This window comes from Glycine soja, chromosome 12 (assembly GCF_004193775.1).
Source record: "Glycine soja cultivar W05 chromosome 12, ASM419377v2, whole genome shotgun sequence".
Taxonomy (NCBI): domain Eukaryota; kingdom Viridiplantae; phylum Streptophyta; class Magnoliopsida; order Fabales; family Fabaceae; genus Glycine; species Glycine soja.
The window spans coordinates 1,782,846-1,806,873 of NC_041013.1; the positions used below are offsets into that span (position 1 = coordinate 1,782,846).

A 24,028-nucleotide genomic window follows, 5' to 3' on the forward strand; every position below is an offset into this window, starting at 1 on the left:
TGTAGGGGCTATAATAAAAAATGACAACTTTGTAAAGACTAAAAACAAATTTTATTTATCCAATAATCAAACAAATTTTTCAATTAATAAAATAAATTAAAAATTAACTAAAATATTTTTACGAATATAATCATAATCATAATTTTTATTTAAATTATTTATAATATTTTAATTTTATGAAGTTATACAAGTTAATAATACGTTACATTTTTGTTATGTTTTTTTATTAATTATTGGATAAAATTTTGAGATAATAAACATAATTTAAACAAATAAAAAGCCACAAAATTACGAGGATCAAAATTAAACTAAAATATGAATTAAAAATAAAAATGTTAAGTCTAGAAAATAATGGATAAATAAGCCGGACACAAGACAATCGCAAATTCGCAATCGGTCACAGCATAGAAAGCGCGAAAAAGAGAGAAAAATCAAATCAAATGAAAAATTAAACTAAACCCTTCCATTACTGTGTTTTCCGCAGTGTTAGGGTTTAACTTTCTCTTCTTCGTTCCCGTTCTCGTTCTCGTCCTCTCCTCTAACAATGGCTGATACCAGTTCCGTGGATGCGTCTCTGTGGTGGGACTCATTCACTGTCCTCTTCTCTGAGCTTGAAAATTCCTCTCTGACCTCAGATCTCCCACCGAATTTGGTACACTTTCAACAATCTCCGTTTGCCTTCGTGTGTGTCTGAATTTGTGCACTTACATGAAATCATTTTGATGTTTATTTAGGCGAAGAAGTTGAAAGACAACCATGCCTGGTTCGTGGACACACTGACGCGCTTCAAACCGCCCAATCAGAGTTCAAAGGAAGCTTTGAGTTCAAAAACGCTGAAAATTGGATCTCACCAACTCACTATTCAACCTCAGCTGAAAGATACAGCGTTGCAGATTAGCTCCTGTCTGGTCAGTAGTTCCGTATTTGTGCTCGCTTAATGATCATTACAATATCACAAGCATCGTTGTTATCTTTTTATGGGGGGGGGGGGGGGTTCAGGTATTTACAATGGAGTGAAACGTTTCAATTGCCGAGAGGAAAGTTTTGACATTGAAATTTGAATGTTTATTACGGTTGGAAGTGGGGTTATCCTTGATTTGGTTGCTACTGTGTGGGGGAGAGTGTTGTTTTTCATTATCTGTATTATGGGGAATCTAGCTATTAATGTCTGTTATCCACTATCCAGTGAGTTATGCTGATAGCCTCATGGTGGCTTTCTATTGCCATTCTTGTTTATTTCAGCTACTAGACGAGGTTCAATCATACATTCTTGTCGAAAGGTCCATCAAACACAACAATGCTGCTGTGGCTGATTCCATGGCTCCAGAGTTTCTTTACATGGTCAGTGGCTTCATCCCCTTACTGCTTTCCTGTATATTATTGATGTAGTCAGGTGCTGATTTCTACAATGGTCATAATTTGTACATAACAAGAAGGATTTGGCTGATCCAATATGTTTTTACTAACAACTTTCAAATAAGTAACTTTAGTGTATTGTGAGAACTGTGAAGTCATAGTTGGATGGATTCCTAAAAAATATTTTAAACTTTTATATGACACTCATTTTTCTGGACTATAGTAGTGGTTGGAAGTTTAGAAGTTTAGTATAATAATTTAAATGATTTATACTCATACACACAATGCATTTCAAGTTACACGTTGGACTTCAGTACATAATTATCAATCTCGGATAGTGACTGATTGCAAAAATGCTATAGTGGTATAGCACATAGTGTGATGGCTTTTATTGTGATATATTTTTGTATACAAATTGTATAATTTATGCTCTATGCTTATAAATGCTCAAAGAGAAGACTGAAGGTTTGTTGCCCGAAAACTACCCAAGATGGTTGGCTTGGTCACTCTGGGTGCACAGAATCAGAACAAAGAGAAGAGAGGTCTCGAACAGAGAGAAGTGTGTAAAACTAAAGTTTTATAGCCCTTTGGGTTTTTAAAGTTTTAATCTTTCTGAGAATTGGGATTTTGTATAGCCTCTATAAGAAACCCTGTCTATTCGGCTGCTTAAAATGATGTGGTTTTGAGGGCAAGAATTAGATTTTGTATAGCCTCTTTGAGAAACCCTGCTTTTTGGGATGCTTGACACTTGTGAACTATAAACACACTACTATTCATGTTCCATGGATTGTGCAGGCCAACAGCTGCTCCGCCATGCACCACCATAAAAGCATGCTATTGATAACCTTGGTTTGATACCCTCATTTGGGTGTTGTATAGCATGATGATGAGTTATCTTAAGATGTAGTAATCTATGATTATCTATTCCATAGAATATAGACTCCTTGTTCTTGTATTTTTGCCTTTGAACCTCACTGATACATTGTTCTTGTAGTGAGGTTCAAAAACATGATACATGCATGTGTTCTGTCAACTGGAAACCTTTTAGGTTCTTCCTTTTTCCCTCTTTTTCCAATAATGGGTTCATGATAGGACCCAGAAGAATAAATGGGAACAGGGTCAGAGTTAGTTATATGGTTGGATGTCTGTTTAGTTAGTTATAGTTGGAATCTATCTAGTGGATTGGTAGTTAGGCACAAGGGTTTAAATAGCTGGAGCAAAGTAGAAGGAGGCCTTTGGGAGTTTAGATTTGAGAACTGAGCAAAGGCTCTGTTGTGTAAAGGGAAAACCTTTGGAAGGAAAATTCTCTCCTCAGGTTCCATGTATGTTATTTAATAAATAATAAATAACATCAAAGTATTATTTTTTCCTTTCCTTGTTTTTCTCATCTCTCTGAAAGCTTAAAAGCTGTTTCTTGGTTCCTAAATCCTAACAGTTCGTGTTATTAATCATATTCTGCTTCTTTAGATTACCTTCATTGCATATACGAGAGTTCAAAATATATCGGTATTTAGCTGCTTCTGAACTTTATAAGATTTAATTTGATACAGATAGTTCATTAGAAAATTGTTTGCCAAAAAGTGAGATGGGATTGCTGACAGTATTTTCTCTGTGATACTTGCTTTTAATTCCTGTTTCTGATTTCTTTTCTTTCTTTTTATGAAGATGTTAGTTCAATATTACAAGGAGCGACAGTGCTTGCTAAAGTGCATCAGGTGGATTCTCATGCATGCTAGTAAGTGTGTCATGTTTGACTTTATGGCCAGTTAGTAATTATTTTGTTAATTCTCTATATTGGAAGAGACGCCTTTGTGAGCACACACATTCAGTTTGTGTAGGTTTAGTAAACATTTCTACTTTATCTTAATTGACTTGGTGATGTCTTTGGATTTTGACTCTACATGCAGTACACAATGGTTATGTGGCTGAAGACAATACTATGAAGGAGGAGGCAAGAAAACTGTTTCATGATGGACTGGAAAATAAATTAATATTGTTCTTTAGCAATCTTTTGTCATGTAGTTTCCCAGAGCAAATGGTATGTTCAGTCGCCATCTACTATCCGTTAATTTTGCATGATTATATTAGATTGGTAGTTAACTTGTGTTTGGTATGTGATCCTCACATAACTTTGATGCAATTACTTTAATTTATGTGCATGCTGTAGCATTAATAGCTGAGTCTTGTTGTATAGCATTGCCTTCTTGCCCTATTTTTTCATGTTCTTGATTAATGTATTATGTATCTCCAAGCCATAGGATGTTGTAACTGTATATTCTCAAATGGATCAAGTGAATTTTTGAATTAAAAATTTATTGCTTGATGACTCAACATGTGTGAATTGTGGAATGCTTGAAGGATGTTGATCTTTTTACTCTGTGGGCTGAGGAGACTCTAATTGAAGACAACTTGGTTTTAGATATCCTTTTCCTAGCATATTATGATTCGTTTTGTACCTGTAGCAGTGAAATGTGGAAGAAGTTTATTTCTCTTTACAAGGTATAATGTTATACTTCTGCTCGGACCTGTGATATTTTCTTGAATCAAATCCTTGCTTAAAATCATCTTTTTGATCCAGGGGATCTTAGCTGGTGATTATAATTTGGGAAAGCTATCAATTACAACAGAAACACAACAGTTGTCTTATCATGCTAAAGTTCAGCTGCTGCTTATTTTAATAGAAACCCTGAACCTGGAGAATGTTCTTCAAATGGTTCATGATGAAGTACCTTACAGGTTAGCCTAGAATTCAAAGTTATGAAGAAAACGTGTTGCCAAACAGTTTGGTTAAACCATGAAGCACTGTGAAGTGTGAATTGCAAGGCCATAATCTGAAACCTCATCTTTTGATGCAATGACTGGTTGAATGCTGAACTGAATGTGGTCTGCTAGGCTATAAATTTCACTTTGTTATTGAAAATACTTGTGGTCTAAGCCCTAAGGCAATCATGAGACAAATGTTCTATTCTTTGAGGCTTGCCTTCCTTAAATATGTCATTTCATTCATTAACCAAGCAGAATTTCAATTTGCAACTAGATAAGAAATTGCATACTTTGTCCTATTCAGTTCTTCAGTGAAATCTATCAATCTCTCACCTTAAATGTTCTTGTTTTGTTGCTTCTTCTTAGAATGTGGGTTTGGGCCTAATTCAATCTCAAAAGCTAATTCATAAGGTGAGGGTTGCCTCCTACTTATATATTCTATCTTGACTTTATCTCTAGCCGATTTGGGACTTAAGTTTTTCCCAATACACTCAACATGTCCAATACTTTTGGGCTTGGTGCTTGGATCACATGGTGAGTGACCCTTTGAGTGAATCTAGAATAGGCTCTGATACCATCTTATAATGTGGGTTATGGGCCTAATTCAACCCCCAAAGTTAGCTCATAGGGTGAAGGTTGCTTCCTAAGTTCTGCATCGGCTAGAGATAGTGTCAAGATTGAGTATATAATTGGGGAGCTACCCTCACTCTTTGAGCTAACTTTTGAGGTTGAGTTAGGCCCAAACTCACATTCTTAGATGGTAACAGAGCCTATCCTAGATCCATTAAACGGGCCACCCACCATGTCATCCACGCACCAAACCCAAAAGTGATGGGTGTGAGGGAATGTATTGGGAAAAACCCAACTCCAACATCGACTAGAGTATATAAATGAGGGACAACCGTCACTCAATAAGCTAGCTTTTGGGGTTGAGTTAGGCACAAACCCACATTCAAAGACTTCTAATTTTGGGTATCAGAATAGCAAAGTTATATGCTATACTTCATTGTTAGAGTTTGTTGATTTTGCCAATAATTTCATATGTCTATTTTGATTATTGTTATTTGTCAGCTTTGGATATGGAACATTTTCATTTGGTTAGTTTCATGTAGTGATATTCTTTGCCTGGAGCTGTGGGTTTTGAGTCAAATTCTTCATTCATATTGTAGTACTTATTATATTAGTTATATAGCATGGCATAAATTGCCTGTCTGTATTTTACAATTGATTTTTTAATTAATAAGTTTTCTTGATGTTGAATGTTGCAAAATCTGTTTGGAATTTGGATTTCCCAGGAAAGGCGTGTCTACATTTTCCATGACTGATGTTCAAGAAATGGATGCACTAGTTTCTACATTCAATGCTTTTGAAATGAAAGAAGCTGGTCCTCTAGTTCTAGCATGGGCAGTATTTCTTTATCTACTCTTGACACTTGTGGAAAAAGATGAAAATAATGAGCTAATGGTATGTGGTTACGTTTTATGTGAATTTTTGGTTTACTACTTATCATGTGTGTGTATTACAAAGTTGACCCTTTTTCTTTTCTCTGCATCCAGGAGATTGATCACATTAGTTATGTTCGTCAAGCCTTTGAGGCTGGATCCTTGCGTTATTGTCTTGAAATTCTTGAATGTGACATTTTGAAGGAATATGATGTGCGTCATTCAGACTTGGGTAGCATAACTTGTTATAGTGGATTAGTGAAAAAACCTTGAGCAATTCCTTTCTTTTCTATTATGAATCATTCAGCTTTCTAGTATACTAAATTGTGTTTGTAAAAAGAAAACTAAGCATGATATACTCTAATATTTATATTCATACTATAATGGTAGTACAGTGTTTATATTCTTAATTTTGTATGTTCTTCTGTAAAAATTATACTACAAATGATTTCCCCCCTTCCATTCAGGGCCCAGTGTCTGGATATCGCGGTGTTTTGAGGACATTTATATCTGCATTTGTTGCATCTTATGAAATCAACCTTCAGGTATGGTTGTAAAGTCTGTAGTTAGTTTTTGGGAGATTATTTACGTCTTTCTCATTTGTTCTGCTTCAACAAACATACAGCCTGAGGACAGTAACCCCACTTTGATGCTGGATATTCTTTGCAAGATTTACCGTGGAGAGGTTTGGATGTATAACCCTTCATTTCACTCATTGCTTCATTATCATGATATCTGCCAGTGATCATTTATCAATTCAAGGACTGCTCCTTTCAGGAATCATTGTGTATTCAGTTTTGGGACAAGGAAAGTTTTATTGACGGTCCAATTCGGTCTCTTCTTTGCAACCTAGAGAGTGAGTTTCCTTTCAGGACACTCGAACTTGTACAACTCCTGTCATCCCTTTGTGAAGGAACTTGGCCTGCAGAGTGTGTGTAAGTAAATAAATAATTCATGTTTTTTCTGTTATCTTGTAAATTGGAATAACAGTACCATTGGTCCCTCAAAGCAAAGGAACATTTTTGTTTCTCAAGCCCTTGGTAGCCTTTCTTATGGATGCATTTTTTCAACAGGTATAACTTTCTAAATAGGTCTGTTGGTATATCATCCTTGTTTGAGATTAGTAGTGATTTGGAGGTAGTTGAGGCACAACAGGCAGTGCAAGTTCCTGGGGTTGAAGGTTTCTTTATTCCAGCTGGAACTCGTGGTAGTGTCTTGAGAGTTGTTGGAGAGAACACTGCCCTTGTACGATGGGAGGTGAATTATGCTAATATTGTTACTAACTTACTATGCTTTAGTTTACATTTCTAAGTGCTTCCTGTACCTTGATCTATAATAATAAATTTTCTTCACAACTCATTTTTGGTGGTGTGCAAATAAATGAGTTATTTTTTTAAAGTGTTATTGCTTGTTCTAGTATTTCTTTTCTGTCTCCTCTTTGCATTGGACTTGGATGGGAATAACCAATAACCTGAAAATTCTCTCAATCATATCAAGTGAGGCCTGTTCCAAAAGTTCCTAAGAGAAATTATCTGTAAATTCTTTAGTAATTGGTTTTCAATTTGAAATATTATTCTTCAGTGATTATTAGAATATATGTAAATACTTTACCATATCTATGATTATCCTTTAAGATCAGTTTCCCTATTTCCTCTTTATGCCTTAGGATTAGTTACCATATTTCTTTATTTAATCATGATTTGTTTCCATAATTAGCTAGGATTATGATGAGTATAAATAAGGGTTAGTACTATAGGTTTTATGAATATATCAAATATATCAATACATTGTAATACATCTCAGTTAATATCAATTCAGTGTTTCATTTTCTTTTATCTCTTTTCCTCCCTCAATATCCAAAACTATATATTTTCAACAGTGATAATCAAATAAATGATGGTGTTTCAGTTACCTGTCCTCAAATGTCATTTAGTTGGCAATTATAAATGTTGCTTGTGCTTTACACTCCTTATAAATTTTACTGTAATTTGAAGTTACTTGGAGTGGGATTTATATCTTATCAATATTATCTCAGATTTTGAATTCATCCTGACAAATTCTTCTTTTTTCTAGTATTCACCATCTGGAATGTTTGTGTTACTCCTACATTTGGCCCAAGAGATGTATTTGAATAGCAAGGATGGAGTTGTTTATACTCTTGACCTGCTTAGTAGATTGGTGTCTTTTAACACTGTAAGTTGGTTAAGTTTTTTTTTTTTGGTCGGCATAAGTTGGTTAAGTTTAATTGACCATTTATTTTCAATTTGGTTCTTTGTAAGGATATGGTTACTGCTTGGTTCTTGCTTTAAATCCAGTATTTTATTTCTCATGGATGACCTCATGAGATGAGATTTAAAGGTTTTGAGTAGTATTTTTAACTATAAGATCTGCTTATTAATAGTTATGGCAGTAACCTCTGTCTACCGAAGTACCTAAGAAATTTGGTCATTGATTCTCTTACTATGTGCAGGGTGTTTGCTTTGCTGTGATGGACATCAGCAACTCTCTGCTATTTCATGATGTTGGTTTGATGGATGAGCAGGTTGAAAAGAGGGTCTGGTAAATTATTCAATTTGAATGGTTGTCCTTTTGTGCATGTTTTCCTTGATTAATTTTATGATGTATTCTATTTATCTCTTGTTTGGTAGTTGTTTTTAAAATGACATTTTTCTTGTCAATACAGGGTAGTTGACATAATATGCAATCTTGTAAAAAACCTGACTCTGAATTCCTGCGGTGCTGCACTTATGTCAATGGGTGTCAAGATTTTGGGGATTATGTTGATTTGGTAATTGAAGTTATTCTTTTGTAGTAGTTGATCAATTTGTGCTAATCAAATATTTGATTTGTATGTATATCTTTTCTGTCCTAAGAGTATATTGATGGATTGTTTAAGGCTTTCTGCTTCTTGGGTCTTGATGATTTAATTTGTTAGTGGACGCTCATTTGTTTTTGAATTAGTAGTGTAATTGAGAAAAGGCTAGCTAATTTTTTCCCTTTCCAATCCAGTTCTCCAGCTAATGTTGCAGCAACCACTCTAAATGCAAATCTTTTTGATATTACTTTGCAGACACCTACGTTCAACGTAGGCAGTAATGGTTTGTCAAGGTAAAGCCCTTTTTTTGAATAGCATGCATATACAAATAGGCAAGGTCTTCACAAACTTGTTTGAAATTGTGTGCTTACATAAAAAGAAATGGGTTATGTTAATCCTTTTGTTTTCTATTGTATGACTTCACATTTTCTTATACATTCTTCTGGTGGCATGTGGTGTCAAAGTAGCTTATTTTATGAATTTGTTTTATAAAATGTGATGTTACATCTCCCAGTCCTACTGTCTTTTTACAGTGGGTCATGGTTGCTTTCTTGCAAACTGGCTAGGATGCTTTTAATTGACTGTGAGCAAAACAGTAATGACTGCCCCTTGGCAATATCAGGTATGACTAACATTGATTTCTTATCCACTTTATTGTTATAAATTATAATGATATTTATTTGTTTCTCATTGTTTGTGTCTCTTGCATTCTTGTGCTTAATTAGCTTGCTCTGAAACCTGACTTTATGTTTTCCAATTGCTAGTTTGTAGCCCGTGCAATGCATGGGATTTTGTTTTAGATAAAATGTGTGGAGATTATTATTATTTTGGGAATTAAATACATTTACATGGGTACAAATTATGATATAACATTATATTATATATATGTTATAATTTTAAACTCTGATTCATTTTATAAATTTAATTATAAAAAACTTAAAATTTTATGTGTGTTAAATGATTTAATTGGAAATTTGGATTGCGCTAACAATTAAAAGGTTTTTTACACTGTCAAAATTATGTTTATATCTACCCCTTTATATCTGACTCTATCTTTATAACAATCTTCATATTAAGGACTGCTAGTTCATTCAGATAATTTCTCAACAATCTGCACTATAGCAAGCAATACATTGCTCTCTTATTAAGTTACATCATGGCATATTCCAATGCAACCCTCAATTGTTTTCCATTTGTATAATATTTTCAACTCAAAGCTTAGAAGCCTAATAGAACCATTACCAAGCACTAGTAGTAAACATCACAGATATATAAAATATAATTTATTTAAACTAAGAAACCCTTGATACTTGATAGAGAACAGAGAACTTGCCTTGCAAACAATAATCATTAACAGAGGAGGAGGCAACCAAATTAGGAAATAAGAATTTGTTGCACACATCCTTATCATCATGGGTAAGGAGGAAGCGGGGGATTAGATTAGTAAATAATTAAAGTATGATACCAAACCTCAGATATTACTACCATTTCGAGAGGAGGTATCTGCAGTTTGTGTATTTTCCTGTTTCAATGATTTTGGATGAAAGGGATTGAAGTGCAAGAAGCTAAAATTTTGGCAAAAGTGAGTCTTGAGGCAGCCAACTTTTTGTGATAAAGTAGGCAACTTGTAAGCTGGTCTCATGAGGCAGCCCACATTTCAGGATATTAGTTTCTCTATGGAACCATGTGTATGGTAACCTACCTATGTACTTAGTACCTCTGGTACTTTTTTCTCATTAATATATATACTATTATCTTTGCTGATCAAAAAAACAAATAGATCTATTATCAAGATACACACTCTTCCTAATTGCAAGTTGATTTCTTCAGGAAACACAATTATATCTGTATAAAGGATTTGTGTTCTTCTGGAAACAGATTAGTAGGGATTGAGAAGCAAGGTGAGGACTCCATGGATTTATTCAGCCAGCCAAAAAATGATAAAAGAGAATACTTTCTTGGAGAGAATGTGAATGCCTGGTATCAATTTGATTGAGAGTGAACATATAGGTGGAGAAAAGGAGTGACATGGATAGAATGAAGAGTTTGTTAAGTGGGTGACTCACTTTCGAGAGTGAAGACTCTAATTTATATAATAGTTTGATTTATGTTGATTTTGCTGTTATATTTTGTTTCTTTCTTCTCCCTGTTTTTTGATACGCAGACTGCCACTTTAGAACTAGGGGCACTCTATAATGGATACTTGTTTTGGAAGATTTTGTAAGTTTTAGTACAGTAGTGCTACAATAGACATATTTCTGATAAGATGTTATGCTTATGATTTTGACTGCAATATAGCAAATTTACTGCAATGGTAACCTAAAAAGGTAAAAAAAGAGACTATAATACACTTGTGTACAGTTGTACTTGATGAAAATATACCGATATATATTCATCCTTAGTTAAATTTGCAATAAAGGATTAATTCAATTGAGTTGTTGGTTTGGCATGCTTTTATGAACTTCTATGCTATATTCCATCTATTTTCTCTCTAGTCTGATGTAGTGGCCTGAATCTTGCAGTGCTGGACTTCACCATACAGCTTGTAGAAACAGGAGTAGAGCATGATGCTCTCCTGGCATTGATCATTTTCTCTTTGCAGTATGTCCTAGTCAATCACGAGTATTGGAAATACAAGATGAAACATATTAGATGGAAAATAACATTGAAGGTATGTCCTGCTTCTGTTTTAAGCCACACAATTTTGTACTCAGTTTTGGATCTTTACTAGAACACTTCTAAGATTCCTAGTGACTGGTAATCACTGAAATAATTGAGCATGAGCAAGAAAATAAAGGTAAGTGTGGGAAACATGGTAATTAAAATGACATGGAACATACAGTTTGTATTCCAATTTGAAACAATTTATAAAGAAATTGCATGGAGAGTTGTTTTTAACCTTGAATCATTCAAATCATTTCTGTATTGGACGAATTGCAAAACTGAGCTCCATCATGAGATTCTTGCAGTTGGGTCACACCCAAATAAGGGATCAGGCTGAGCCGTCAAGGTCACACAATCCATTCTGAAAAGAAAATCGATTCTAGGGTTTTTCTTTGCAAATCTTCTAAGATTATTTTTTAGTTTATATTTCACTTTGTTAGCTATATAGCAAACTATTTCACTCTAAAATTCTAGTATATAGATGTTTTCAATATTTCTGTATGTTAAAAATACTTTTTATGGCATTTTTAATGATAGATGATGAATCTTATGATTCACGGTATGGATTAATTCATGGTTTGGAAAGTAGACCTTCCAATTGGGGAGATGATTATCATAATTTTTAAGAAGTTGAAAGGTTTTTATCTGTTGTGAATTTTAAAGTTAATAATTAAATTATATTTTCTTTTTTAAATAAAATAAAATTTAGGAATATAGAGCTAAATTTGAATAATTAGTTTTTTTCCCATTGTTTTGAATTTCATGTTTTACTTTGTTAGTTATACATGAGCAATTTGACTTTAAATTTATATAGATATTTTTTATATTTGTGTATGTTAAAATACTTTTTATGGCATTTTAAATGATTGATGAAAGATATTTCCAACGCAATAAATTATGTGCATTAGTTTTTGATGCTCCAAAGTCTATGTTAACTGCTTCTAATTTATTGCTAGCACAGTGGGGCATGATTCTGGAAAATAATATAATGTAGGTTTTGTACAATTAGGATTAAAATTATGCCGTTGTGATTAATATCAAATGTTGGGGTTCTTTGCAGGTTCTTGAGTTGATGAAAAAATGCATTTCATCAATGCCTTATTATGGAAAATTGGGTGAGATCATAAACAACGTGTTGTTCTCTGATTCTTCCATCCATAACACACTATTCCAAATTGTTTGCACTAATGCACATGCTTTGGAGGTGACGTACATTGAAACTTGGGTTTATTATTCATCCATTTGTTAGTCTATTTTGCTTATTCCTACATCTTATTGAGAAGAACATCTCTTTTTAACAGAAATTGCATGTAAGCCGCCTCTTTGATCCAATGGAAATTGAAGGGTTACAGCTTGCTATAGGTTCTGTTTTAGATATTCTTTCAGTCATGTTGACCAAACTTTCTAAGGTACAGAGGAAAACTGCAAATATCCATGGTTTTATTAGTTACATATGATTACAGAAATTCATATTGATAGGATATCATATTTTTCTTGTTATACATAGAAGTCCATAAACATTGTTTTTGCATAATAACTTACTCTTTCCTAGTAACTGTCTATATCTGTAATATCTTTACATTATGAAAATACTGAAAATCATTCTCTGTTGTCCAGGATACATCATCGAACTTTCCAGTTTTTCTCCAAGCATTGTTCTCATGCACAACCAAACCGGTTCCTGTTGTCACTTCTGTTATGTCCCTGATTTCATACTCTCAAGATCCTGTATGAACACTCTCCTTGCTCAAATTGGAGTGTCATGACATTTTTCTGATCATTTTTATGCACCTACTTGCAATGCTGGTAATGAGTTTTTATTGAACAATAATGAGCATCTGCCTCCTTTTTCTTCTGTTAGAGATCTGTGAGCTCTTCAGTGCATGCTTAACACACATTCTGTTATATATTATTAATTAATAATGTTAATAGCTGCATAAGGGACTGATATTGATCACATTTGCTTGATTTTCCCATTTTTCATAGTTATACACTTACACTTGGGTTGTCCATTAACATTTCTCTTTTATGTGTTGTATTGCCTATTTTTGTTTGGCATGCTTGCTGACACATAGGATGCATTGTTTTTTGTGCATTTGATTCCAAAATCCAGTGGGTCCTACATATCTCTGTGGATGGTTTGTTTGTTACTTATTTTACCTTCCTTTCAGTGAATATATATACTTGTTAATGCCTGATTTTCTATTCATTGCTTGACAAACATACATCTTGTCTGTGTAGGCCATCCAATTCGGTGCTGTTAGGTTTATTTCAATGTTATTTGCCATAGCAGATTGTATTCAACCATTTTCATATGGAATCACATGCTTCATTCCAGATAATGAGGTTAGGGGTGTTACTTTCAGTTTCTTCAAATTTATTGTTCTTTTAGCTTTTTAGCTTGATTTAAGTAAATTTTTGTAACTGGTTTAGATCATGGATTTGAGGCACTCTGTGAACTACATACTGCTTGAGCAATCAGAATCAAATGAAGATCTCTTTGTTGCTACAGTCAATCTGTTTACTTCTGCTGCACATTACCAGGTTTGAATTATGTAGTAAATTAAAGAATTGGATTTCACATTTTGTGGAGAAGTTACAAGGTTACTTGCACTGATACCAATTTTGGGGCAAAGTGTCAAACTCATTTTTTCACCATATTAAGTTGTTCTCAATCACCATTTTCTTATTTGACATTCCTTTTTTGCAGCCTTCTTTCATTATTGCTATCTTTGCTCTAGAGGAGAACACTGAAGACCACTTGAGCATTGGTGATGCAAAGCTGCAAAAAAAGGAAACTTCTCCTACAACTGTAGTTTCTAAAAGATCAAGTCTTGTAGATGCACTTATGCACTATATTGAAAGGGCAGATGATCTGATCAAGAGGTTCAAACATACTGTTTTGTGTACTTAACTTCATGATTGCCTTATGGGGCGTTCTTTATCTGTTTTTTCTTAGTTTCTGTCCTTATTGCTTATGCTTTTTGCTGGTCAATTGTCTTGCTTATTGAAATATGAGTAAGTTACTCATTGTATTTTTCTCTATCTCCAGCAATCCCCGCATACTGCTTTGTGTACTTAACTTCATGATTGCCTTATGGCAAGGGGCTCCCCATTATGCCAATCTCTTGGATGCTTTAAGAAGGCATGGAAAGTTTTGGGAACACTTGGCCAATGCAATCTCTAACATTGCTAGCAGTGAAATTCCCTTACTTAGGAGTCTTGAAGAAAAAGATGCTTTCAATCTGGCTTACTGTTTCCATTGTCAATCTTCCATACATGGAATCATGGCTTATGAATTATTCTTTCACAAGAAGTTGTTTCATGCAGAGTCACTTGTGAAGGATGCAGCTGAATCCAAGGACAAGGAGCAAAATGCCACAAAAACAGAAAAATCCAAAGCACCAGATCTTCAGGATCTTAAGGGAATCTGGTCTTCATGGTTCAACGACTCTATTTTAGAGAAACTAATAAAGTCATACACTTCTTGTGGATATAATAATGATATATATGGTGGTGCAAAGGTTAGCTTGATGTTATTTTCCTTTTTTAAGTATGCTTGTAATTGTATATCACGCAATTATGGGTATACATTATGAACTTTTCTTCCCTTTTTTATTTACTTCCAGTATGTAGTGTATGTTTTTATATGCTCTAGCATGCAATTTTTCAGGTCGCCACCAGTTTATTCTCTGTTCATGTGATGATGAAATTAGCAGTTTGTGACTCTGGAAGTATATCTGTGTTATTGCTTCAGAAGATTCATGAAATTCTGACGAAGGTTTAATGTCTAATCTATTTTCTTCTAAGAAAGTCATTTATTCTAATTTACTATGTAATGTTGTAAGGGGTATTAATCCATATCTATACATCATACAGATCATTATGAATATGTTATGCTTCAAAAGAAAATCATTTTAGTTGACTATTTTGTCAACATTTTCTAATATATAGAAACATTTCTATGTTTGCAGCTCAGCATTCATCCTGCTTTCTCTGAATTGGTGTCTCAGTATTCACAACGTGGTTACAGGTTATAGACTTATCCATGTGTGTTATTTTTTACTTCATAACTTTAAGGACTTTTATTTAAACTACATGTTATCTGTGACCAAGTTGGAACATCAATGAATAATTCATTTTGCTTCCATATAGTCATGCATGTCCTTTTCATGGAAAATCAACTAACATTTAGAACACTCTGATTTCTCTATAAAAACATAGTATTTTATTAGAAAGAATAAGGGATTTTTCCCAATGTCCAAAAGCCCCAATTCTCCCACAAATGACAAAAGATATCTCTCCCCCTCTTCTTATTTATAGGCAACGGGTTGTAATTCTTCTAATCATCTCTGCCTAACTAACTCCCTCATTAACAATTAACAATTAGTAACAGAAATCTAATGCTAGATTACTAATAGACACCTAACACTATCATTGTATCACAAAGAATTGTGAGACTGAGAATTAAGGTAACACCATTTTTGAATAAATTCTCATTACTTTCAATTTGAGTCAAAAGTCATGTTTTTTCTTTCCACCATACAATTCATGTCTTGAATTTACCTCGTGCGGAAATAGGTTTTATTTTCCCTTGAATCTGTGAATGGTACATGGGAGGTACATATAGAATGCACAGGACATAAATAAGAACAATAATCTAGCCTAGAAATTAGGGGGATTGATTTCCCTATAAATGCAAATTCTAATTATGGTAAAGCCAGAAATGACAGCTAATAATGATGTACATAAAATCCTAATGAGCTGTACAAACAGAATCTGTTGATTCTACGTTGATCTTCAACACTCCCCCTCAATCTGGATGGTAGATATCTATCATACACAGATTGGATTTGATATTCTCGTATATATTCCTTGGTAGGGCTTTGGTTAGAATGTCCGCTGTCTATTTGCATGATGGAACATGATTGACACTTAAAATCTTATGATCAATTTTCTCCTTAATGAAATGTATATCGATCTCCTCATGCTTTGTTCTATCATGATGAACTGGATTTTGCAATGCCTATAACAGCCTTGTTATCACAAAATATCCTCATGGTGTAGTTGATAGGAATTCTGATTTCATTCAACATTCGCTTGAGCCATATTCCTTCACAAATACCGTGTGCCATAGCTCTGAATTCTGCTTTGCTTCTGCACTACTCCTAGCCACAACAAACTGTTTCTTGCTTCTCCAAGTTACCATGTTCCCCATACAAATGTGCAATATCTTGCAGTTGATTTCCTGTCAGATATAGACATCAATACCTCTGTTTGAGTTTTTCTGGAAATAGAGCTCTCGGCCTGGTGTACCTTTAAGGTATTGGAGGATTCTATTCACATTTCTCATGTCAGTTCCAGTTGGGTTTGACATAGAACGACTAGCCATGCTTACAGCAAAACCAATGCCTGGCCTAGTATGAGTTAGATAGATTAATTTTCCAACTAGACTTTGATATCTATCTTTGTCAGCTGCTACACTCTTCTCTTCACTCCTTTTGACTGGTTCTATGGGAGTATTGGCTGTTTTGCATCCAAGCATCCCTGTTTCTTGAAGTAAATCCAGAGTGTACTTCCTTTGAGAAACAGAAATATCATTCTTTGTTCAGATGATTTATTTGATCACAATCATCTCTTGTAATTACGATATCATCTACATAGACAATAAACAAAGCTATCTTTCCATCCACAGAATGCTTAACATAGTATGATCTGTTATGCATTAAGCGAAACCATCTTGCTTGACAACTTTTGTTAGCCCATCAAACCACACCCTTGGAGATTGTTTGAGGCCATATAGAGATTTACAAAGCCTGCACACCATGTTTGAGGTGCTGGGTGATTCAAGTCCGGGAGGTATTTGCATATATACCTCCCTCTTCTAACTCCCCATTTAGAAAAGCATTCTTTATGTCTAGTTGGTGTAGAGGCCAATCTAGATTTACTGCTAGAGATAATAGGACCCGAACAGAATTGAGTTTAGCAAAGTGTGAATGTCTCTTCATAATCTACTCCATATGATTGTGTAAATCCCTTTGCAACCAACCGAGCCTTGTACCTGTTTATACTGCCATCAACATTGCATTTAATTGTGAATATCCATTTACATCCCATTGTTGTCTTCCCTTTTGGAATAGTGGTGACTTCCCATGTGTCATTTTTTACAAGTGCTTGAACTTCTTCTGTTATAGTTGCTGCCCATTCAGGTCTTTGTAGTGCCTCTTGAATATTTCTTGGAATTTCTACACTGTCAACCGCTGCTACAAAGGACCTGCACTTTTGTGACAATTTTCCATAGGAGACATATCTCTCAATAGGGTGTTGAGTACAATTTCTCACCCCTTTTCTCTTAGCAATAGGAATATCAGTATCTGTTGTATTTATATCAATAGGTTCAAGGTTAGGAAGAATATTACCTGTGGGAACTTCATTTCCAAGAGCCTAGTTGGATTCATGGTTTTGCATTGGAGTTGTGCTTGACTCTACATCCTTCCTCCTTTTTCTCTTGTAAACCTTCCAGTTATCTTCTCGTGTTTCTGGGCCAGGGTTCTGTTGAGACGTAGTTGAAACTTTAACTCATCCTGTTCAGTTTCTGCTGCAGGTTCTGTCACACCAGGGTCGAGCTCTCAATGGATGGAACTGATATGGATGTTCCCAGCATGAGTTTCCTCCTGCTTTCTTCCCTTCTTACTTCTGAGAAGACTTCCCGAATTTTGGGAAGTGGTTTGGTTCCAAGAATCCTTCCACAAACTTCATCAAGATCCTTGTTTAGTCGCAATAGGAACTTGTAAATCCTATCTTTTTCCACCATTTCCTTATACTTCTTCTTATCTTCTGTACAGCACCATGAAACTTCTTCATATATGTCCAGCTGCTGCCAATGTCTGTAGAGTATGTTAAAATACTCCGTAACAGAGGACTCTCCCTATCGAAGGTGATGGAATATGCTTTTTATCTCAAAAACAGCAGATGTGATGTCCACGTTTGAGTACATTTCCTTCACTGCATCCCATATATCTTTTGCAGTGTCATAGAACATAAAATTTTCACCAATTTCATTTGTCATGGTGTTGAGTGGCCATGACATTACTTGACTGTTCTCAAGTTTCCATTTTTGAACATTTGTGTCCCCTTTCTTAGGACACTCTGAATCTCCTGTGATGTAGCCTTCCCTTCCTTTTCCTTGAAGAAAGATCTTGACTGACCTTACCTAGTTCTGACCATTCAGTTTATGGTCAATGATGAGGTGAGTAAGCCCACCATGTGAGCTGGTCGGTAATGATCCAATCTCCACTGTGAACGATTCATCAGATTTTTGGTCTCCCATGGCTTGGCGGTCCTAGGTTTAGGGATGGTTCAGATTGAGTTTTGATACCATGCGGAAATAGGTTTTTATTCTCCCTTGAATCTGTGAATGGTACATGTGAGGTATATATAGAATGCACGGGACAGAAATAAGAACAATAATTTAGCCTAGAAATCAGGGGAATTGATCTCCCTATGAATGCAAACTAGTATTAGAGCTCGTGCAATGCACGGACAAACTGATTTATTGTAGAATATCATGAACTGTAACTTTTATAGGATTCTATGTAGAATAGCTTTTATGGTTATAAACTTTCTGTGTTTACAAACTAAGGGTTCTGCTAAAAGGGCTGAGGAGGATTGATTTGTTGATATTGGTAAAGACAGAAATGACAGCTAATAATGATGTGACAGCTAATAATTATGTATATAAAATTCTAATGAGCTGTACACACAATCTGTTGATTCTGCCTTGATTTTCAACACCTTGTCTAACCAAAACAAATGTATATATTCTTTTGTAATGTACATCAATCATAATTTGATTGTATTTCTTAATTTTGCAGTGAAGGGAAGGAACTAAAGAAATTGATACTCAGTGACCTCTATTATCATTTGCAAGGAGAACTTGAAGGGAGGAAAATTGATATTGGCCCATTCAAAGAATTATCTCAGTATCTTGTCGAATCAAATTTTTTGGGAACGTATCAACACCTGTTCAATGAAGACTCTTTTACAAAGAACATGTTTACAAAGAATGTGTACTTGTTTGACCTTGCACACTTGCGAGAAGATTTGAGATTAGATTTGTGGGATTGTTCTAATTGGAAAACATCCAAGGAGATTGCAGAAACCATGCTGCGTTTCCTGCAGGATGCAAACTCAGTTATGTTGCTTTCAAGTTCAAAGCTTTCTGCTTTGAAAGGACTGATAGCTGTTTTGGCTGTCAACCATTATGATGTGAGAATTTAAATTTCTGATTTCCTTTTGTTGCATTTCCCTATCAGAATAATAGAATTATAGTTGTAAGTTACAAATGTTGAAATGTTCATGTGGTAGCCCAGCTGCTCTGCTGCTGGTTCCTTATGATTGTGAATTTGAGCCCTGCAGTTGGCTTATGCATGATTCTTATAGGTTGAAATGGCTTCTGTTTTAACACGAAGCAATATTTAAAAAAAAAAAACATTTTTCCTCATCTTATTACACTTAAAATGTCTAGGGTTGTTTAGAAAATTGTTCTGATAATGCTATGCTTGAATTCGTTTTACCATGGTGAATAGAAGTCACCAGTAGGATTCTTTGCTTTATAATTATCATTGCTTGCCTGCAAGCATCAAATCTGAAGTACAATAAAAAGATCTTTTTGTGATGGAGTTTTTTTAATTATTTCGAGAAAGGTACCATATCAATTTTGTCCATAATTTGTGGTTGGTTTCTGTTAACATTGGAACAAGAATTGCATTCAAGTTCCTGCGTGAGAGTTTATCCCAATAGGCCAATATTAAATTACATAGGGGAAAGGAAAATTTGACTATGGACCATTAGAAACATTTTAGCATGAAAAGTTGTTTAAACATTGATGTTCCAGTTTTCATATACTTTCCTTTGTTTATATATGTATATATGTATGATGTATTATTTGTATGATTTTGTCATTTATGAATGAGTAACTTTCTTCTTCCTGCCATTTGGTTCCGACTTGTCTCTGTTAATTTTTCATTTTTCACATGATCTTGCAGTCACAAGGGAGGGCTACAACTGGAGGGAGAATTTCAGATGAACTCATATTCGCTTTCATGGATAATATATGCCAATCTTTCCTTGCTACCATAGAGACATTATCATCTGTTCTAGACGCCTCTGAGGATATTCTTAACTTTCTTGCATGTCAAGCAGAATTACTCCTCCAGTTGACAAGAACTGTCTGTAAAAGCCTCTCCTTACATGTATCCCTACTTGTTCTGAAATGTGCTAGTTCAGGTCTTAAACTATTGAGTGCACTTAAGCCTTTACCTTCTGAGGCTAATCTGATCATGAAACTTTTACTCACATTGCTGCTTTCAGTACTACAGTCCGACTCCCTTAATGCACATTCAGATGGGGCAACTGATGAGAGTTCTGGTGAGGACTTCTCAAAGGTTTCAAATGCAACCCTGGGACTACTACCCATTCTTTGCAACTGCATTGCAACTTCTGAGCATTGCATGCTATCCCTATCAGTTATGGACTTGATATTGAGACGCTTCTTGACACCCAGGACTTGGTTACCTGTCCTGCAGAATCATCTCCAACTGCCAATTGTTATGCTGAAACTCCATGATAAAAATTCTGCCTCTATTCCAATAATAATGAAGTTCTTTTTGACCCTTGCACGGGTTAGAGGAGGTGCTGAGATGCTTTATTGTTCTGGCTTCTTGTCATCTTTAAGAGTGCTATTTGCTGAATCCGGTGAGGATTTCTTGAGAATTGGTAGTGAGAATCTGGGCAGCTCATGTGAGAAGTTTGTAATACCGCAGGATATTTGGGGTCTTGGATTAGCTGTGGTTACTGCTATGGTTAAATCCTTGGGAGACAATTCTTCTGGCACCGCTATTGTGGACAGCATGATACCGTACTTTTTTTCAGAGAAAGCTCGTCTTATTTTTAATTCTCTAAATGCCCCAGACTTTCCTTCTGATGATCATGACAAGAAAAGACCTCGGGCACAGAGGGCATGGATTTCTTTAGCTACTCTTAAAGAAACTGAACATACTTTGATGCTCATGTGTGAGCTAGCAAAACATTGGAATTCATGGATTAAGGCAATAAGAAATGTGGATAGACAGCTTAGAGAGAAGTGTATCCATCTTTTAGCCTTCATTAGCAGGGGATCTCAACGCCTTAGTGAATTGTCAAGCAGAAATGCCCCTCTTTTATGTCCACCTACTGTGAAAGAGGAATTTGAAATTTGCTTAAAACCTTCTTATGTCAATAGCAAAAATGGATGGTTTGCTCTTTCACCACTCGGATGTGTGCCAAAACCGAAGATCTCTTCTTTCTCAACTGCATTATCTACCTATGGTCAAGCAACTGAGAGTAGGAATCCTGCTTCAAAAACAGGCTTTTCTGATACTGTTGCCTTGCAGGTATATAGAATAGCATTTCTCCTTTTAAAGTTTCTTTGTTTACAAACTGAGGGTGCTGCTAAAAGGGCTGAGGAAGTTGGGTTTGTTGATCTTGCACATTTTCCTGAGCTTCCAATGCCAGAAATCTTGCATGGACTGCAGGTACCATGATCTTCACAAATCACATGCATATAATGTTTACATTTTTATAATAAGCCCAAATTTAGAAGTATTTGAAATTCTGTCAATGGTTTGATTTATGGGTGTGCTTAAGGCTTGGTTTATGCCAAAAATGATTTGTTGTGGGATGCCTGAATCCAAGAAGCAAATAATTGGATGTCTGTCTGAGCCTTATTTTCTTTTGGGTGCAGGATCAAGCTATTGCCATTACTACGGAGCTCTGTGAAGCCAACAAACTAAAGGTCTCCCCAGAAACACAGGATGTTTGCAACTTATTGTTGCAAATACTTGAAATGGCCTTGCACTTGGAACTTTGTGTTCTACAAATTTGTGGCATAAGACCTGTATTAGGACGTGTGGAGGATTTTTCAAAGGAAGCCAAATCTTTATTTAGTGGTAATATTATTTTTCATCCATCTGTAGCACCTGTGTCTGATTCCATTGCCTTTTTGTTATTTTTTCAATATTTTTGTCTTCTGAAGAAGTGCTAATATTTCTTGATGGCTTGTGCAGCATTGGAGGGTCATGCTTTTCTAAAAGCATCTTGCAACTCTCTAAAACAGATGATATCGTGTGTCTATCCCGGATTGCTGCAGGGAGAGAATTTCATATAAGATTTGATGTAGACAAAAGAGCACATTATTAATTGTACAGAATTTCATAGTGCCAATTGTCAGTCTTCTTTCACTATGTAGCTAGGTATTCCTTGTGTTGATATATAAATGCGGATTTTTTTCTGACCGTTCTTTGTGTTTCTTCATATTTATATCTTTTTCTTTTTTAGGAGAAAAGGTTATCAACATGGGGATAATACATAGGCCGTGTGTTGCATGATTTTCGGTAGTAAATGAATTCTTTGTGCGGCCACGCACCGTGCCTCGGTGATGGTGATTGTGCCCAATGCTGTCTTGGTTTCGCTTGATCAGGACCTGTTCTAAAGGTTGACAAGTTTGACACAATTTTGCAAGGGATGTCAAATACTTGATTTTAACCATAGTTCGAAATTTGTGGTAAATGGACTATCATCATGTAAGTGAAATCGTAATTTACTTATCATATTGAATATCATGGCTCAACAGATTTACTTTATACATCTTTATATTAATTTAGGTCTCCTCTTCTCTAGGCGTTAAACGACCTTAAATATAGCCAAAGCTTATTGGTCTGCAATTTAATTGGCTTTTAAAGAATTCTGGAAAATACTGTATAAACAGGCCTATTTCCACAATTTTGGGTACTGAACTGACATGGTGGGTGCAATCGTAACTTGAAATGGTGATTATCACTTCATTCGGTATTGCCAGGCATGATGAGGGGTTCCTTATTCTAGTGCAGAATTTCACTATGTGCCAATATAAAATAGAATAATTGATACCATAAAGAAAGAGAGAAAAGTATATGGAGCTATCATAAATAGTCTTTTACAAATAGGAATTTTGTATTTTAACTTCGTCTCATTTTTTATGTTTTCAACTTAGGCTATTACAATGGGTCTTTTAATTTACTTTCACCAGTCGTTATCTTATCTTATTGAATAATTTTTTTCTGGGAAGTTATCTTATCAAATCTCAATCAAGATTAGAGTTTCTAACTTAAGAATATATTATTCGTTTAATCATTAATTTCCTCACTAAATTATATTTAAAAAACTCAATTTGATATCTAAATTTTAAAAGATTTAATTTAATTTTTAAAACTAATCAATTTGGTTCTTATCGATCAATTAACTCGCCACCCCTTCATCGTCCACTTGCACCGCGACAACAGAGTCACCAACAATTTCCATCCCATTATTGTAGATCTGTGTTTCTAGATTCCAGATCTGGCTTTAAGGTTTCAGTTCGTGGGGCATTGTTTTATAATATAATTGGTTTATTAGCTTAGATGATTAGGGTGTTGTGCTAATAATCTGAAAGTCATAGATTCCAGTTTCGGTTTGAAGTTCCAAATTCGTTGCACTCGTCCCAGTCCATTCTCTGCGCACTAGAGGAGTTGAACACCACTACAACGTGCTACGTGATTTAGGAGGTCGGAACTGTCATGTGGAACTCCACATAGTTCGCAAGCAAGAGTTTGGTCATTGGCACAAGCATCCTATGGTAGTTGTCACAGCTTGAGTTGCCGATTTAACATTGATATGCGGCAATTGCTAGGGTTCCCAATGTGGTTTGGCAAAATAGAGCATAGGTTGCTCAAGGACTCAAGGTGAAGAGTAATGATACATTTGAGACTTGTTTTATTTATTTAAAATAGTGGCGATTTTTAATTGTGACGTCAACTTAATTGAACTGGAAAGGACTAAATTAATGTATTTTAAAAAATTTAAGGATTAAATGAAATTTTTTAAAATAATTTAAAGATTAAATTGATAATTAAGTCTATATTATTTAATCATT

The 24,028-nt window shown here is 34.9% G+C and overlaps 1 protein-coding gene across 5 annotated transcripts; it reads left to right on the forward strand.

Moving 5' to 3' along the window:
* Window positions 1-399: 399 nt before the first annotated feature.
* Window positions 400-22,898, forward strand: LOC114379619 (nucleoporin NUP188 homolog). Of its 5 annotated transcripts, XR_003659545.1 has the most exons (34): window positions 400-652; window positions 735-908; window positions 1,243-1,341; window positions 3,022-3,091; window positions 3,264-3,394; window positions 3,715-3,855; window positions 3,935-4,092; window positions 5,415-5,583; window positions 5,676-5,774; window positions 6,029-6,106; window positions 6,187-6,246; window positions 6,339-6,496; window positions 6,635-6,818; window positions 7,635-7,754; window positions 8,032-8,120; window positions 8,245-8,349; window positions 8,571-8,669; window positions 8,910-8,998; window positions 10,899-11,047; window positions 12,101-12,244; window positions 12,342-12,449; window positions 12,658-12,768; window positions 13,282-13,386; window positions 13,474-13,584; window positions 13,751-13,926; window positions 14,093-14,564; window positions 14,714-14,821; window positions 15,015-15,073; window positions 18,915-19,308; window positions 20,088-21,614; window positions 21,824-22,028; window positions 22,146-22,331; window positions 22,417-22,661; window positions 22,759-22,898. XR_003659545.1 is itself a non-coding variant. In XM_028338306.1 (32 exons), exons 1-32 carry the CDS (start codon window positions 545-547, stop codon window positions 22,244-22,246), a joined length of 5,901 nt encoding a protein of 1,966 aa, XP_028194107.1. In that variant the 5' UTR covers window positions 400-544; the 3' UTR covers window positions 22,247-22,373. The 5 variants fall into 5 exon arrangements, 1 of the variants encoding a protein (XP_028194107.1); XR_003659544.1 differs by having other exon boundaries at window positions 22,417-22,898; XR_003659547.1 differs by having other exon boundaries at window positions 22,425-22,898.
* The last annotated feature ends 1,130 nt before the right edge of the window (window positions 22,899-24,028 follow it).